This window comes from Geotrypetes seraphini, chromosome 13, assembly GCF_902459505.1.
Source record: "Geotrypetes seraphini chromosome 13, aGeoSer1.1, whole genome shotgun sequence".
NCBI classification, from domain to species: domain Eukaryota; kingdom Metazoa; phylum Chordata; class Amphibia; order Gymnophiona; family Dermophiidae; genus Geotrypetes; species Geotrypetes seraphini.
Window position 1 is genome coordinate 62,614,539 of NC_047096.1, and position 19,584 is coordinate 62,634,122.

At 42.5% G+C, this 19,584-nt stretch overlaps 1 protein-coding gene across 7 annotated transcripts in view; it reads right to left on the reverse strand.

Annotated features, from left to right (window-relative positions):
• Positions 1-17,790: 17,790 nt before the first annotated feature.
• The window catches only part of FBXO47 (F-box protein 47), a 137,234-nt gene continuing 135,440 nt past the window's right edge, over positions 17,791-19,584 (reverse strand). For all 7 annotated transcript variants that reach the window (XM_033918340.1, XM_033918341.1, XM_033918335.1 and 4 more), the window contains one exon: positions 17,791-18,188. In XM_033918340.1, coding sequence (XP_033774231.1) covers positions 18,076-18,188 — 113 coding nt within the window. In that variant the 3' untranslated portion in view covers positions 17,791-18,075. The remainder of the gene's footprint in view (positions 18,189-19,584) is intronic.

A 19,584-nucleotide genomic window follows, 5' to 3' on the forward strand; every position in this document is an offset into this window, starting at 1 on the left:
CAACCGAGTGGTGGACAGCAGCCCCGCTCCGCCCGTTGACCCTCCACAAACCTCCCGGCTCCAGCAGCGTAGGCAGCACTATAAACACACTGCTTCCTGCCCTTCTACTGCTGATTTCCTCTGCCGCGTCTCTGATGACATCATCGGAGACAGACGCGGGATAGGAAATTGGCAGTAGAAGGCCGCGAAGCAGCGTGTTTAAAGTGCTGCCTACGTAGCTGGAGCCCGGAGGTTTGTCAGCAGTGGGAGGGTCAGGAGGAGGCCACAACAGCAGAACAACGGCAGCAAAAGAAGGGGGAGGGGCCGAATGGAGTAGGTAAGAGAAGACAAGATCGCGGTAAGAGAAGGGAAAGGGGGGTGGGGGAAAATGCTGCTACTGCTATACAGGGACTTGGAGTGGAAGGGAAATACCGCTGCTGCTTCTGCACAGGAAAGGGGGGGGAATAGGAGGGAAATGGGATGGAAATGCTGCATAGGGAAGTGGGATGGAAATGCTGCTGCACAGGGAAATGGGGAAAAATGACAGACAGACAGCGGGAGGGAGGGAGACAGAAAGAAAGAAAGACACAGGGGCAGGGAGAGGGACAGAAAGACAGACAAAGGGGGCTAGGGAGAGAGAGAGAGTCAGCGGGAGGGAGACAGACAGACATATATTCTAGCACCCCATTAATGTAACGGGCTTAATGACTACATAATAAAACCCTAAGCAGTGCATGCGCACTCCTACCTGCGTGTTCTGTATGTCCGTGGCTGGAAGGAGTGCGCTTGCGCGCCTACAACTGCCCCACACTCGCAAAGGGAGAAGATACAGAAACAAAGAAAGGCTGACAGACAGCCAGGGAGAGAGACAGTAAGACAGGGGGCCAGGGAAGAGACAGAGACACACAGGGGGACAGAGACAGAAAGAAAGGGGGGCAGGGAGACAGATAAAAAACATAAAGGAAGAAAGAAACGCCTCAGCGACCCATTGTGCTAAAAGTCTACATATCTATTCTAGCACCCGTTAATATAACGGGCTTAAATACTAGTATATATATATATATATATATATATATACACACACAGTATTTGCATAAGAGAGCAAACATAGAAAATGACGGCAGAAAAGGGCCATAGCCCATCAAGTCTGCCCACTCCAACAACCCTCCCCCAATCTACACTCTATCAATCGTCCCCAAGCTGCCCTCCTCTATGTTACCCTCGTAGGGATCCGACGTGGGCATCCCATTTATTCTTAAAATCTTGTATGCTGCTGGCTACGATCACCTGCTCTGGGAGCTCGTTCCAATGGTCCACCACTCTTTTAGTGAAGAAGTACTTCCTGGTATCCCCATGAAATTTCCCCCCCCTGATTTTCAGCGGATGTCCCCTTGTGGATGAGGGTCCTTTTAGAAGGAAAACGTCGTCTTCCACCTCTATGCGACCAGTGATGTACTTAAATGTCTCTATCATATCTTCCCTCTCCCTACGTTCTTCGAGAGAGTATAGCCGCAACTTGTGCAGCCTGTCTTCATACGAGAAATCCTTGAGCCCCAGGATCATCCTGGTGGCCATTCGCTGAACTGACTCAACTCTCAGCACATCCTTACGGTAGTGCGGCCTCCAGAATTGCACACAGTACTCCAGATGAGGTCTCACCATGCTTCTGTACAATGGCATAATGACCTCTGGCTTCCAAAACTTCTACGGATACATCCCAGCATTTGTCTAGCCTTGGATGAAGCCTTCTCCACTTGATTGACTGATTTCATGTCTCCACTAATGATCACCCCCATCATTAGTCCTGGACAAGGTTTCACCATTCAGTGTGTACGTCCTACATGGATTATTGTTACCAAGGTGCATGACCTTGCATTTTTTCGCATTGAAGCCCAGCTGCCAGGTCGTGGACCAATGTTCCAGTAAAAGCAGGGAGAGAGCTGTGACTTAACAGGAACGGCTGAAAAAAAAATTGATTAGTAGGAACAGCCATGGATCACGGTGGGAGTCCATGCACATGCTCAGTAAGCCAAAAGGCTTACTATAGCTAGGGGAGAGCACTGACACATAGGCTCAGAGGACTTCACCAACATGTGTGACTGCATATCCTATGCTTGCCTCTGGAGAAAAAGCAGTATATCAAATCCCACCTCCTTTACCTAACAGTAAGATTATCATCCTGCTTGTTTTTGGAGAATATGTTTTAGCTTAGCATATCTCATGTTTTACTGCCCATTGCTTAGAATAGTTTTATAAATAATGCAGTCTGCAATTACTTCTGTAGCAGTTTATAAATGAATGGTAGTAACAGTTAAATCTGAAGAGCACAGCTGCTCTATTTCCATTGAGCTTTCTAAAGCCTGATTCATTGTTATAACTCATTACACATTCATTACCTTTACTGAAGCTCATGCAGACTGCTCAGAATTGACGCCCCAGTCATTAGTAGCAATATATAAATTTCCAATAAACAATTATACTGCTTTGAAAACATCGAGGGGCAGAATCTCAAAGCTTCACAGTAAAAACCTTACAGACTACTGTCAAAGCCATTCTTGTAACGATTTTAAAAAGGTGAGTCATTCTCCAAAAACAGCACATGCAAATGAGGTCCACTAAAATCTGTATTTATGTAATGATTAATTTCTGTTATGGAAATTTTTAGTTGTATGTATTAGTTAAGGTTTATTGAGATTCAATTGTATAGATCCATGGTGAGGCCCCACCTGGAATACTGTGTGCAATTCTTGAGGCCACATTACCGTAAGGATGTGCTGAGACTGGAGTCGGTCCAGAGAATGGCCACCCAGATGGTCTCGGGACTCAAGGATCTCCCGTATGAGGAGCGGCTGGATAAGTTGCAGCTGTACTCACTCGAGGAACACAGAGAGAGGGGTGACATGATCGAGACATTCAAGTATCTCATAGGCCGCATCGAGGTGGAAGAAGATATCTTGTTTTTCAAGGGTCCCACGGCAACAAGGGGGCATCCGTGGAAAATCAGGGGTGGGAAACTGCACGGGGACACCAGGAAATTCTTTTTCACTGAAAGGGTGGTTGATCGCTGGAATAGTCTTCCACTCAGGTTATTGAGGCCAGCAGCGTGCCTGATTTTAAGGCCAAATGGGATAGACACGTGGGATCTATTCACAGAGAAAGGTAGGGGAGGGTCATTGGGGTGGGCAGACTAGATGGGCCGTGGCCCTTATCTGCCGTCTATTTCTATGTTTTATTATTAGAGTTTTATTATTAGAATTATTATTGAGATGGTTTTTTTCCCCATAAAATACTATAGCAATCAACAACTTTTCTCTTATTCTTTCCTATTTTTAAATGGAGTTCTTTTCTTAACGAATGTGAACTATACATTGTAAACCACTTAGATCCTTTTTAGGCTGTTATGCGGTATATAAAGTTTTTAATAAACAAACATTATTTGAGATGAGTCGCTGGTGATAATGATCAGCATTCACAGAATACACCCACATATAAACCCCCCAACACAACACAAATCTAAGATCAGCAGAAGAGATGCTCATTCTTTCCCGCCACGCTCACACTTTTGGCCACTCACCCCTGGCAGTAGGAGAGATGCCCACTCTGCTGCCACACTCATGCACAATCCCCCCACAGTGGGAGTGATGCCCATCCCTACTGTTCTGACAACCCCCCCTAACTTATTCAGGAGCCTAACCAGATGCCTACCTTCTATCTGACAGGTCTGCTTCTTACAAAATGGCAGGTCTTCCCCTTCCCAGTGCATTCTGGGATGCAACTAAGGCTCTGATTGGCATGGGTTGCTTAATATCCCTTCTATGAGAGGGGCCTTATACATGTGGACCAAAGCCTTAGGTCCCTCCCTAATGCATCCAGGAAGGGGCCTAAGGCTCTGATTGGCCGAGGTTGCTTAATGCCCCTTGGCCAATCAGAGCCTTAGGCCTCTCCCTGGTGCATCCCAGGATGCACCAGGAAGGGGAAGGTGGACCTGCCAGCCAGAAGGTAGGCATCCATCCAGCCAGACTTCCTGAATAAGGTAGGGAGGGGTATCATCAGGGGGAGTTGGGCAACAGCGGGAGGAATAGTGAGGGGATTGTGTGAGGCAGGAGTGGACATTTCTCCTGCTGCAGGGTGTGTGTGTGTGTTTTAGTCAGGGGATTGTCCAGAGGTTGTGCGAGTTTGGCAGGAGAATGGGCATCTCTTCTGCTGATCTTCAATTCGGGGTATTATTTTAATTTCTGTAAGGGAGTCTGAACTGTCAAGCCTTACTTTCCTGTTAGTGCCTGAGCCAGTCAGCACTCAGGTACTGATCAGAAAGGCTACGACTGTTCAGACTTGTCAGCAAATTTTAGCTGCAAAAGTGGCACGAGGTTAGAGAATCACTTGGAGTGCTCATTTTAATATTAATGACCTCATTGTTCTACATTTGCATGGTAATATCGGAAACTAGAAAACTCGGAAGAGACTGCGGTAAGCCATTTTGATAACCCACTGCTAAAATACATGTATACTAAACAGGCTGGAACCAAACCAATCTTAAGTTTTGAGAATCTGGCCCTAAGTGTTGAGAAAAAGGAGGTGGGAGGAAGGAAAGGGGATATAAAATGAAGGAAATATGGCATTTCTTCCTACTCCTCCCTCTTCTCTTATGTATGGCTGTCCTGCTCTGACTGATGGAAATCACTACCACTGTATTCCAAGCCTGGGATCCTGGCAACACCTCCAGCTCTTAATGCTGCAGTGAAAGCTTCGAATCCAGACAACTCCAGCTTTTCTGCTTCCTGCAACCTGGCCTTCATATCTAGGCAGCACCTCCAGCTCTTCACTCCTCTCCCTCCAAGATGCTGGATATTTTCATCCTGATGTTTTTTGCCATTATTGGCCTTGTTCTTCTGTCTTATATAATTTACATGCTTTAACAGACAAAAACTACTGCCAGGCTTGGGCCCTAGTATCGTTACATCCTTAAGGTAAATTTATGCCATTTTCATTTGGATTTTTGTTCTAAATGAATCACATTTCACAACAGGAATGGAAACATCTGCTGTTCTGGTTATCCATTAAAATGCATATTAGCAAGCAGCAGTTCCTGTTGCTACTAAATGTATTTATTCATTTTAGCTTTTTATATGTTGCCTGCAAGTAATCAGGTACAGTGGGTAATTTTCTGTCCCTGGAAAGCTTACAATTTAAGCTGAGCTTGTTCTTAAGTAACATTAAATATTTATATTGCACATTATGATTGTAAATAATATGTCTGGAGTCAGGTTATGCATATATTTTGTTAGTGTATAAGGTGCCACCTGCTTGTCATATTTTCACCATCAAAATATTTCTATTAAGCTTGTGTTATAGCTCTAATTTCTAAATTATACTTTTTCTCCCCCCATCACCTTCTGATTAGTGATGACTGCCCTTAGTTCTCATCATGTGGTATTGCAAAACTAATCCAGAATATTTTGGAGCCACTTACCCCTTACAAAGCAACTTAGAAGAGAAGAAACACGTTCTGAAGGATGGATCTGGCTGATGGGCAAGACAATAGTCAGCATTCCTGCTAGAGGTTTGATGGGGACAACTATTAAAGGGGACTGAACCAGACACTGGATTGGTGGAATACACATACTAGGAAAGTTCCAGCTAATTAATGGACACGAGGTGATCACTGTTTACCGGGGCCTTTGGAGTTTCAGTTCCGGGGGCAGACTGGATGGACCATTCGGGTTGGGCAGACTGGATGGACCATTCGGGTCTTTATCTGCCGTCATCTACTATGTATGTTACTATCCTGAAGGCCTGTAGTTTTAAAAGTAATTAGCCTCAGCCCAAATATACTATGTTGGTTTTCTTTTAACATTGGTTTTTTGTTTGGGTTTTTTGGGGAGGGGGGCTCTCTATCTACCTAAGAAACTGCACCTGCCTATTCTACCAAGCATACTAAAATAGAAAAGTTGCTGTTTGTTTAATGCTGCAGAATATTATAGTTGTTCATGCAACAAAAAGTAAAGATAAGTGTACTGTCTAAGAACAGGAAACAATTTTACAAAGCTGTTTAGCAAGTGTGGTTGCATTATCTCCCATTTTTGTTAGAAGAGGAAAGATGACTTTATGAACTCATTTTGTGAAAGCCTGTAGAAAGGAAATGGTCAGGTGATGGAAGAGAGCCAACTGGGTTGTCGTAGCTCTTCCCCATTGCACTAATATACCCCCTTCTATAAAACTGCGGTAGCGGTTGCCACATGGGAAATGGACTGATGACCATTAAATATTCATGGCCATCAGAGTGATTACCGCAGCAGCAGCTGCTACCGTGGCTTTGTAAAAGGAGCCCATAATGTTTTTGCTTGTCACAGTTGCAGGGTCAAATAACTTCATATACTGCAGTTTCTGAAAATGATGATCTATTTCTGAAAAAGGATGATCTTCAAGTCCTTCTATCTTGCTTTTAGGGCAATTGTCACATTTAAATATTTCCAGGGTCAGCTCTATACATAAGTAATCTTTATACATATTAAGAAAAAACTGAATGTGATGTTCTACTATTCAAATAAAAGCATATAGATAATATAAAATTCAGGGTGCATTTTTACATTTTCACTGTGAGTTTTAAATAAAATAAATAATATGGATGAAAAATATGCATTTTATTAATTATAAGAAATTATATCTTAGTTAAATAACATGCATTCAAATATTCATCCCAGATGTGCATATTAATGAGCTCTCATAAATATATTAAATATACACATACAACTCTTTAACAACTTACAAATATTATTTTCCTGTTATATTTTGTTTTATGTACTTTAAAAAGCAGCAATGATCTCAGAATGTTTTCTTGTATATAAAACACCCTTTCTAAATTTGCAGTTTGATGTAGCCAACACTGCTTTTTTTTCCCCTCTGCTAGTTTCAATATTTATTTATTTTCTTTCCTTTTATGTAAAGTTGCCACCCATTAAATGCCAATACTCTGATTTGTGCCAGCCTATGGCTGCAGGAAGCAAATGAATGCTTCTCTAGCTATGGTGTCGTTTTTGTGACCAAGCACAGACTTCACACCAAGAGCCTGCCTGGCCTAGGAATGAAATGGTTACATCTATGAGTCGACTTAGGGCCTGCTTTACAAAGCCACGTGGCAACAGCCCCGAAGCCCTTTAAATCTCTATGGGCTTCGGGGCTGTTACTGCGCTGCAGCCGCTAGTGCAGCTTTGTAAAACAGGCCCTTAGTTTAGCTTATCTGTTTGTATATACTTAACATAAAAACATAGGATTTGCAGTCTTGATTTCTATAACATATATATTTAAAAAAAGACAGGCCTATATACCTCAGAATTTAGCATGAAAAATGGGACTTCCTCTCCTGTCTGAACCAACCAGCAGTACTGATGGCAAACCTACAGTAATACTAGAGTGCTGTACACATTATATGTAGGTACTTTTCCTGTCCCTAGAGGCCTCACAATCTGTTTTTGTACCTGAGATCACAAGGAGCTGTACTGGGACTTGAACCCAGTTCCGTAGGATCAAGGTCCTCTACCCTAACCATTATGCTACCCTTCCATGAGCATCTAAAGTAACTGCTGGCAGTAGAGAAGCACAACTGCCAGCCGAGCATGAATTTTGGGCCACTGACTACACCCTATCCTCCTAAATCCATACATTCACCATTCCCTGGCACCTGACTTCAAAACTGAAAGGTTCACCATTGCCTAATTTCTGTTTCCCAGGATTCCATTCTACAAATTACAGAATTGTTCTTAAGAACTCTCTCAATATTGGTTTTAGTCAGTATGTTCACAGATTTCCACACAAATATAAAACTAGGGGCCCCTGTTATTAAGCTACATTAGAGGTTTTTAGTGCGGGCAGGCGCAGTAAATGCTCCAATGCTCATAGAATTCCTATGAGCATCAGAGCACTTACCTTGCTGGCCTGTGCTAAAAACCTCTAGTGTAGATTTGTAAAATAGGGGGAAAGTTAATTTGGAGTGTAGGATACTTTGGCTCTGTTTCCAGAGGGGGAATATAATTAACTTGGTATCAGCTGTGGTGGCCTATGCATGCTCGGGACTTGAAAGGTTGTTAAGAGCAGGAGATGCATCTTGCTATTTCTATGGATAGTTGTTACCATCTGATTATGTTTTGCATGTCTTTTAACCTTTTGATTATATTACTTTAAATGTTTGTCCACAGAGTTGTAACCATATTTTAGCCATCACAAGGAAATCCAACAGGAAAAAATCTACGAAAACAATAAAAGGATAGAGTGGGACAAGAGTCTTTCCAAAGAAAATAGCCAAAAAGATCATGCAAAATGTTGGTTCATTCTATCCCTCCACAAAGGTAAAGACCCGACACAGCACTATGTTTCGGCATATAATATGCCTACCTCAGGGATCAAGTATATACTAAAAATAAAAAAATAAATAAACATACTTTATAAAAACAGAGAATACATAGAAAACATAAAGCATGAAATATTGAAACTGTAAAAACACCAAACTTGATGAAAGAAGACATTGTGGACCTAAAAGATTCAAAAACACTTTTTTGAATGTCTTTCAGTTGACAGTGCTATGTGCAAATATAACTCTTTTGCTGTTTCCTGCCCTTTTTTAATTGGGTAGAATAAGTGTTTCTGGTTACATTACATAAGTATTATGTACTCAATTTTCTTATTTTGTACATTTGTTGAAGGTATACTAATTTTACTTTTGTTTTAATGACTTAGGACTCCTTTGACAAAGGCGCACTAGTGGGGTTAACGCGCGAGACTTTTCATCACGCGCTAATCCCCGTGCTGGCCAAAAGGAGACTTAGGAGGCGGTAGCGGCTAGTGCATCCGGCGGTTTAGCACGTGCTATTACGCACATTAAACTGCTAGCGCGCCTTTGTAAAAGGAGCCCTTAATGTTTTTTTTAAGCCCATAAGGTGGTAATGTGTTTTTATGTCTTATGCATCACATTCAAGAAAGTGTTTTTGAATCTTCTAGGTTCACAGCGTCTTCCTTTCATGAGCAGTGTTGATTTTGTCTTTACTTAGGTTTGGTGTGTTTATAATTTCAATATTTTGTGCTTTATGTATTGTTTTTACAAAGTATGTTTAATTTTGTATTTTTAGTGTATACTTGACCCCTGAGGCAGGCATATTATACGCCGTAACACAGTACTGTGTCGGGTCTATACCTTTGTGGATGGATAGAATGAACCAATATTTTGCATGATCCTTTTGGTTACTATTTTCTTTGGAAAGACCATTGTCTCATCCCATTCTGTTTGTCCTTCGACCATTTTTTTTTTTAGCAACATGCTATAGCAACAAACTTATACAAATAACAGCAACTTAGTAGAAGCTGGTCTAAAGGATAGGCCAATCTTTTGTTTTAATTTGCAAAAGTCTGAAGTCATACCAGAGCTGTTGTAAAGTCAATCACTCTTTGAATTTGCTGTTTCTCAAATTAGACTTTGCTTCTTTAATGTAAGCTATTGAAATAGTTGTCAGCAAAGTCTTTCCAAAAGCTCACAAATCTATGGATTTCTAAAAGCAAAATGTAGCCAGCTTTTACAATTCACTATAAGGAAGGTAAAGGCCAAGATATGAATGAATAGTGCTAGATCTGCAAAGTGTCTGCAAGCAGCAAAACAAGAAGCTGACAAACTACAAAATGATACTTCTTATTTAGAAGCTAATGGTTACCTGTACTGGAACAGTATCACAGTGCTTGTGGGATGGTGCTTAAGGAGGCAGAATCTGTGTTCTTAAATTATTATTCTTTGAATTATTAGTTATCAAGCAATTAACAAGGTTAATTAAGCACTGCCCAGCTTTTAACTGTTTTGAGAGCTAAAGCTAAGCCACAGTGTGGCATCCATGACTCCATATACTACAAGAGCCAGAATCAGGTCATTAATGTTGTTTATTCAGCTAACACATTACTGCACATAGGCAACATGTAGCTCAAATATTTGTACACTATATAGACTTTTAGGTGATGTATTCTGGAAGAATCCAATTTATTCTTATAGTAAAAGACCCTCACAGAACAAAGAGGCCTCCAAACTGTATTTTAGCTTTATATCTTACCATGGCCAGTTTTGACCATTCATACAGTCATCTTTTCCATGGTTTATGTTTATTTGCTGCCATGTTAAAAGGTGCCATAAAACATACAATTAAGGAATGTTACTTATGTTTATTTTGTATGTTAGAATTATAGTTATATCTGAATTCTACCCAGCTCCTGTTAGTACAAAGTGTGTAATGTCATTGCAAGAGTACCATGCACCCAGCTATTATGTTTGGGTAATTTTTCTGCTTTTAAGTCATTGTTTGTTTTTTTTAAACTCCTACTCAGGTCCTTGTTCTGATTAACTAGCCAACATGGAAATTCCTTTCCAGGAGGTATTACTGATGGTCTTCCCTGTAAGACATCCAAGATTCTTGGAAATAATTAATTGTATGCACACAGACATGTAGTGAAATTTTGTGCCAATCATTTTACTCTCTGAATATAAACTGTGCCTCAAGATTATTTTGTGAGAATTATACATTTGGACAATTTTTATTGTAAGCCACCTTGAGCTTTATTAGTCAAGGACCCCTTTTGCAAAGGAATTGAATAGGTTTTGGTGCATTTACTGTGACAGCATTTAACACAGACAGATGTTTAAAACATCTATATAGACAAAATGTGTAAAAAATCTGGGATGGGGAGAATTTCAGGACTGAAATATTTTTTAAAATGAAGAAATATAGAGAGTCAAATTTTTGATGCATATTTCTATACTATCTTTTTCTTAAACTTTTTGTGTTAAGGTGTGTTGATAAAAAGGTCTGAAGGAATCAGATCTTAAAGTTGAAACCATGAAAATCATAATCTGGGATGCATGTGAAGCAGTATGCAAAATCCCATACATAAAAGATAGATTGTGAGTCTGCGGGGACAGACAGGGAAAAATGCTCGAGTACCTGAATAAATTCATGTAAACCGTTCTGAGCTTTCCTCGGAGAACGGTATTGGAAGATTAGGTTATTTTTATCTTCAATAATCTTTCTGGTAGTCCCTGGAAGATTCTATATGTAAGGTGTCCAATCCAAAGCCACGATCCAGTACTTGCAGTAAACCAACACTTTTCTCACCATGTGCTCCTCCTACTACTGAGAGAGCGCCACCTACAGTTAAGTCCAAAAGCCAAGCAACCACACTGGGACAAGGCAACAGCATAGGAGGCGGCAAAGGGAAGTAAGGTCTGTTCTGCAAGAAAAAAAGAACTATATTAACAGCCAACTCAGAGAACAGTTAGGAACAATGTAGAACTAACTTGTTGTGTGGAACGAGCATCCACTGGGAACAATTGTACTTGCATAAAAGTGAAATATCCCCCCAGGGCCCGTCTGCTGACTGGAAGATACTATGGCCTCCGAGGAAAAACTGAGGCAGAAAAAGGTAGGCGATTCAGGAAAACTGAGCCTGTACCGAGAGGGCGGGTCATATAGAATGCTCTAGGGATTACCAGAAATAAGATTATTGAAGGTAAGATCCTAATCTTTCATTCTGGTACATCCCTTTTGGATTCTATACACAAGGTGATGTACCAAAGCAGTGGCATCGTCTACAGAGGAATAGAAGAGCCTGCCCTCAACACTGAGGTCCCAAAAGCAGAATCAGAACGAGCCGCCATATCCACTTGGTAAAATCTGGTAAAAAGTATGAAAAGATAACAAAGTAGCCGTCCAGCAAATTTCATCTGGAGGAACTGTTCAAGCTTCCGCCCACGACACAGCAAAGCTTCTAGTCAAGTGAGCCTTGAGAGAAACTGGCAGCTGCTTGCCTTGGGGGATGTAAGTCAACGAATGGCCATACGAATCCAATGGGTGATAGAAGTCTTAGATGCTGGCCTACCTTGGTGAGGCTGGGCCATCAGGACAAAGAAATGATCTGAAAGGGAAAAATCATTAGTTGTTTTCTCAAAATAGTGGAGGATGACTCTCCGCCCGTTTAATCTGCGCAAGATATGATCCTTTCGCACTGACCCTGTGGAGCAGGTAAACAAACCTCCAGATTGACATGAAAATCAGAAACCACCTTCGCCAGAAAAGAAGGAACAATACGGAGAACAACTCCCGAGTGTTATTCTTAGAGAGGGCTCTCTACATGAAAGAGCTTGAAACTCTAAAATACGCTGTGCGGAGACAATAGCCACTAGAAAGACAGTCTTGATCGTCAGATCCAAAAGCATAGCATCCCTTCAGCAGTTTGAAATGGGCTCCTACAAAACCTTGCAGAACAATATTAAGATTCTAGGTAGGAAAAGGCTGACGCAAAGGAGGATGCAAGCGAAGCACCCCTCTGAGAAATCTGGTCACATCGGGATGAGCCGTCAGCGAACTGGAACCATAGTATGCTTGAAAGCACAAAAAACCTGCCATTTGAACTTTAAGGGAGGCCACAGCCAAACCTTTATCTAAACTTGCCTGAAGGAAAGCCAGAACTACCAGAATAGAAGCCTTCACCGGCTCCACCTGGTCTTTGGCACACCACTGCTGAAAAGCCTTCCATGCTTTGGTATAAGATGCCATAGTAGAGGGTTTCTTGGCCTTCAAAAGCATCGAGATAACCACAGAGTATCCCTATTTCATCAAGGCTGAGTGCTCAAAAGCCATATTGAAAGACCAAAGTGTTATGGGTTCTCCATGGGAACAGGACCCTGACTGAGTAGGTCACGATGCAGCTTGAACTTCCTGTCTCATTGAAAATGGACCAGATCCACATACCACGGATGGCGAGGCCAGTCCGGAGCTACTAGGATCACCAATCCTGGATGCGAAGCTATCCTGGGGATGACCCGACCAGCCAGAATCCATGGAGGGAACACGTAAAGGAGCTCGTGAGCTGGACAGGGCTGAACCAATGCATCTAGGCCCAAGCTTTCTGGTTCTGTTCTTCAACTGAAGCACTTGACTTTCGAGTTCTTAGCTGAAACCATCAAGTCCATCAGTGGCTCACCCCAGAGCTGCACTATAAAGATGAAATGTTCTTTGGGAAAGAGACCATTCTCCTGGATCCAGGATCTGTCGACTGAGGAAGCCCACCTGCATGTTTTTGACTCTGGCCACGTGTGCTGCGGAGAGTTCCATAAGATGCACCTCTGCCCATCAAAACAGCATTCAAGCTTCCTAAGGAAGCACTTCTTTTGCCCCCTTGACAATTCATATAAGCTACCGCCGTGGCATTGTCTGAAAATACTTGCACCGCCTTTCCTTCCAGAGTGTTCTGTAGAGTCTTTAATGCCAGACATATGGCCTGAAGCTCCAGACAACTGACTGACCAAGATTTCTGAAACGGAGTTCACTGTCCCTGAAGGAAGCGATCCTTGCAATGAGCTCCCAGCCCACTAGGCTGGCATCCGTCATGATAGTGGTCCATTCCATGATCCAAAGAGGCTTGCCCTGCTGGAAAGCCTCCCCCTGGATCCACTTGCGCAGACTGCTGCCTGCTGGCTCTGTCCAGGGGAGTGGCATTGGAAGGGGATGAAGTTGCTGGGACTACTGAGAGAGAAGCGACTCCTGCAAAGGACACATGTGCACTCTGGCCCAGGGGACTATCTCCAGGGAGGCTGCCATGGAGCCCGACACCTGCAAATAAATGCCAGGCCGAAGACACTGGGAACGCCAGCAGATCCAAGATCTGTTTCTGAAGTTTCTGTCTGAGTGACTCTGGAAGAAAAACTCATTCCTGTAGCGTGTCAAATTGAACACCCAAATATTACAAGGTCTGCAATGACGTCAGCTGACTCTTCTTGAAGTTGACAATCAAGCCCAATTGATGTAGCTGAGACACTGTCTCCACTGCTCGCTTGTATTCCTGTCGCGACAGACCCCAAATCAGTCAGTTGTCCAGATAAGGATGGACCTGAACCCCCATCCTGAGCAGGAAGGCAGCCACCACCACCATGACTTTTGTGAAAGTGCGTGGAGCAGTCGCCAGCCCAAAGTGTAAAACTGCGAACTGGAAATGCTGCTGCTGAACATGAAAAAATGCAGAAACTTGTGATGATCTGGGTAGATCAGAATATGAAGGTAAGCTTCTGTCCAAAGACACCAGAAACTCTCCCGAAGCAACAGCTGCTATGACTGTGTGCACCATTTCCATCTGAAAGTGCAGAATCCACAAGAAGTGATTGATTGACTTGAGATCCAGAATGAGTCTCCAGTCCTCTGATAAGAACATAAGAAGTTGCCTCCACTGGGTCAGACCAGAGGTCCATCTCGCCCAGCAGTTTGCTCCCGCGGCGGCCCATCAGGTTCATGACCTGTAAGGTGATCCTTGCCTACAACCCTTTAATCCCCTTTATCCTTCTATCTATACCCTTTCATGATCCTTTCTTTGGCACCATGAAGCATAAGGAGTATTTACCTAAGGTTGATTTTTCTTCCGGGACAGGCTCTACCTGCTCGGATAGCCAAGAGATGCTGCAGGGTAGTGCAAACTTGTCTCCTTCTCCGGTCGACCTGATAAAATCTGGGAGAGACAATAGGAATTGAGATTCCCTCCTGAAGCATGCCAAAACTTTTCTCCGGGAGTGACTTAGGATGATGATCTGCCACACTGGCCATGAGGTCTTCTAGACCTTTACTAAAAAAAGTATCTGGCCCTTGAAGGGAAGTCTACTCAGAGATGCCTTAGAGGCAGAATCACTTGTCCAATGACAGATTCAAAGAGTCTGGTACGCTGACACCGCATAAGCCAAGACCTTATTGAGAACTCACATGAGATCATAGAGGGCATCTGCCACATAATCCTTGCCTTCCATCTCCAGCTGGGGACAGGCATTCTCCTCTGCAGAGGGCACCTGGTACAATCTTGTAGAACATGCATGTGCCACAAAGGAAGCTGCTGCAGCAGCCTTGATACCTGAAGAAGCAACATCAAAAAGCTGTTTTAAGACAAGTTCCACTCTGCAGTCCTGGGAGTCTTTGAGCATCACATCTCCATCGCTAGGGAGGGCCTTGCACTTAGTAACCTGCCCAACTTTTGAATCCATCTTTGGCTGCTCAAAAATCTGCAGGAAATCAGAAGCCACAGTGTAAAGCCTAAACATAGCTTTAGTCAACTGAAAAGAACTCTCAGGAGTATCCCATTGCTCCACAATCAGGGCCATGAACTCTGAATGCGCTTGAAAAAAGGAGGTCAGAGCAATAAAGCGACTCATGACCGAACACTGCGATGTAGAGGGCTGAGATTCCAACTTGAGCTCCTTCATTATATCTGTGATGAGATGGTGGACCAAAACAGACTTGAAGAGCCTTTGGATGGAAGGATCCTCACCCAGATCTGAAATGTCTTGAGATATCACGTTGAATTGACCCTCTGAGGGTGTCCACATCATCCAATATCAGGAGACATTGTATCTGTGTGCAAGCTAAGGCAATCTGTATCTGTGGTAGCTGGCAGAGAGGAGCTCTACAGAGGGACATCTGACAATGTAGCAACCTTCTCAGTAGAAGACATGCTTTCCTGCCACATCAAAATAGCTGGGTTCGTGGAATATGCTCTCCACAACAGCTGAACAAAGTCCGAAGAAAAGGCACATCCTGGGGCAGTGGCTGGGTCTTGATGAGTCATTGGAGCTGTTCAAAAAGAATCCCCTGACTCGGTGTGCAGCGCTTGGCACAATCAGCCAAAACAGGCTTTTGATGGGATTTTCTGGCTCCCCAGCCCTCAAGGACTCAGAGGAGGCAAAATTTGAAGCTCCAACCCCCTCCTCTAGTGCACTGCAGCACGCGGTACTTGGATGCTCCTGCACTGGCAATCCAAATATGTAGTTGACAGATTAGGGGCTGAGGAGTCCATCCCTATCGATTTTCAACAAAATCAAGGCGTTTTGAGGCAGAATTTAAGCTTTGAAAAAAAAGACTGATAAAAATCCAAGATGGCCACTGCCAGAAAATTCGTACCAAAAACAGAAAAAATAAAGAAATTTCAAATCTAAAAAAATAGTGATTTGAGGGGAGGGAGTCTAGGGAGGTGGGAGACCTGAACCCTATCCTCAGAAACCCTTAAAAATGAGTTTCAGACCACCTCCAATGCTCCCATAGGAAATAATGGAGGTGTACTCAGTGTCACTGAAGTGCCTTGCCTGCCAGTTCTTTTCATTGCAGCTGAATGGAGGCAAAGGATTTTCTGTCTTAGTAAAGCTTCAAACAGACCAAACTTCAAGATCTTTGGATTGCCAGTTGGATGGACCCCGACTGAGACATCTGCCCCTCTCCAAACGACCGGGGGTGAGAAAAGCAGCCTGCGCCCTGAGGGCTGTTACTTAGGATGCACCCAGCAGGCTGGCTCCACAGGTCCAAAGTTTCCTTGTGAAGCAACAGTCAGACTCTGCAAAACTGCTTTCTTTCCTCTGGCAGAAGACCATCACAAGGGGTAACTCAGCACTGAAGCACCAAAAAAATGAACTTTAAATTGCAAAAAACAAGAAAGCAGCGCAGATCAGAAAGACTTCTGCATGGATTGCTTGCAGAAAATGAAACTTTAGGTGGCTTTGTCTCTTTCTCAGTAGGAGGAGCACATGGTGAGAAAAGTGTTGGTTTTCTGCAAGTACTGGATCGCAGCTATGGATTAGACACCTTACGAATAGAATCCGAAAAGATGTACCAGAAAGAAAATTAAATAAATAAATAAAAATGCTTGCTAAATCAATCTGGTTCTTTTAATCTTCATGTAGAACAGTGATCTTTAAACCTGTCTGGGAGGACCCCCCATCTAGTCAAGTTTTCAAGATATCCCTAATGAATATGCATAATTAATTTTAGGACTTATCAAGCCTTGTCAATAGTTTTGCTAATCCAACTGATTAGATAATATACATAAAAAAAAACCTATTCATATATTTTTATTATATAATAATCAATATTGTAGTATAAATACCTAACATCATCGTACACAATTTGGACAGATTGTGGGGAATGGTAACATCGTGCACAATTTGGACAGATTGGGGAGTAATCATACAGTACAAATCAATTGGATTTACTTCAAGAACACGCTGAAAGCTGAATGATTTGACTGACAATGTGAACACTTAAAGTATTTTTCTGTTGATAGGTGGAATTGCAATAACTTTTTTAACAATAGATGGATTGAATGGATTGGGGGGTTCTGTATGTTAGATGAATGAAATATATTTAAGTTAGGTATTTATATGACAATATTGATAAATTAATTATTATATCATAAAAAGGTATATCGTATATTTAATATGTGAATAGTTTTTTTCATGATGTATATAATGAATATGCATGAGGCAGATTTACATGCCTGTTACCTCTATTATATGCAAATCTGCCTCATGCATATTCATTAGGGATATCATGAAAACTTGACTGGATGGGGGTCCCTCAGGACAGGTTTAAGAACCACTGCCATAATGCACTACAATGAAGTTGTCAGAAATCCAGAATTGTCCTAAAAATCTCTAGCCTGGAATTGGATAACTTGACATCTCTGTGCTCAAGCAATGGAGACTATTGGGCCACCTGCATTTACTCAAGTAGCCATAGTTGTCCCTGATAGATGATTTCACATCCTAGACTCTGGCACTTGTGGCTGGTGGCAGTGAGTAAGATTAGCTGGAGGGCAAGGAAATAGGAGAGAGGCTGGATTGTTAATGCTTTGCATTCTAACTCTGCAAATTCAGAGATGTTTGCCTGTCAAGATATTCTACCTACAAAAGACTAATGTTCAACAGAACTACAAATAGAAAATTAATATGAAATAAGAAAACAGCCTTAGCTTTAATGGGTTTTTTTTCTAATTTTGTTTTAGTTGAAAATTGAGTACACTAGTGGCACTACATAAATAAATATGAAATTGTTATTAACAGCTTTGATGTTCCAGCAAGCTTAACATTTACAGTTGTTTGGCTGTTGGAGATATTCCATTATTTGACTGAAAATAATATTTTCTTGCTCTGTTGCTGGCTTAAGAAATTTCTATTAGCTCTTTCTGCTCATGGGATTGTGAGATTCATTCTTTCTGCTTTATGCAAAAAGATTGAGCCTGTTGACATGAAGAAAGGTGGTCCTTGAATTCTCAAGCAGTAGGACAGCTCATGGTCAAATACAAGATCTCCTTATGGAAATTAGCTTGTGCATTCACCAGATGAAAGAGGTTCAAAAAGCTGCTGTCTTCCTCATCACGCTCCCCTGAATACCAAATAATAAAAAAGCAAACAAAAAATAAATAGAAGGAAAAAGAAAAAGATTATGTACTTACCTTGGTAAGCTCTTTTCTAGTAGATAGGTGAGACATTCTAGACAATAGGGTTATTTCCCTTTAGTCGCATGGCTGCACAAGGAATCCACTCCGGATTTTTCACTCTGCCTCTATAGTACTTCACTGATCAGTTTAGCGCCCAATACAGCCTTCTAAGCACTGAATATATGTGAAGTAGAGGCACCTCTAGCAACAGGCCCAAACCAACTGTTCTGCTCAAGAATTTTATCAACAGTAAAGTGAAATGCCAACACCAGCTTCAAATATGCTGAGAAACTACTCCCCAATATATGGAACATATTGTGACCGAGTGTGGCCAATCTGGACAGGTCCAGAGACTAGCACCCAGGTCACTCAAACCTTGGCTGAGCGTAAGCGAGGAATGGGGAAGCTTGGGGTAACTGCAGAAAGGATTAAGAATGGTCCAAAACTCTCATGTGCAACCAAAATAAGTATTTATTCAAATCACCCCAAACTGATGTCACCCAAAATCCTAAATCAGCAAGATATATAATCTTCCAATGTAGGCAAAAATAATAGTCTTTATACAAAGCATAAATCACCTTTGCACCTCTGGCTCAGTTTCTTGTCAAAAGCTGGCTTTTATCACTGTCTTTTACTGGCTTCCTCTTTAAAGCCACAGGCCTGTACTCTACCACACTGTGCTGGGCCCCTTTCAAAGCATACGCTGCTGCCAACAGGTTTGCTCCAAACACTTTACTACTAACAGTCTCTTGCCAGCCTTTCACTGGGGTTTTCATCCTTGGGGTTATTTCACGTATATCACCCCCCCAGGGTTTTGGGATCCGTACCTCCCTGTAGATTTCTCTGAACAAAAATCCCACCCAAGACCAGGGCAGGATTAATTCATCGAGGGCCCCTAGGCACACAAGTACATTGGGCCCCCTGCCCCGCCCCACCCCACCATGCACCCAGGCGGAAACAGGAAGCTGCGTCAGAGGGAAGCTTTGGCCAAGCAGCACCGCTTGCAAAATTACAGTTCCTGTTGCCTTTCTTACCCGTGTTGCTTGCTTGTCTTACTTTCCGTCGATGGGGGAGAGGGGGGGGGAGCCGCATTGCTGATTGGGGGGGGGGGGGGTGGCCCGCGTTGCCAATCGGTGATGAGGCTCTTTTGAACCTGGGCTTGGCAGCCTATTAAAAATGGACAGCTATGTGGTAAAATGGGCAAGCATGAAAAATAAAATAGCCATTATATTTTCCTCTCATTGCTCTGGATTTACTAGTTAGGGTTTATTTATAAGATAAGGACCTATCCAAGGGCAAAGGAGGAGGGTTTAAATGGCTAGATAAAATTACAATTGGAGA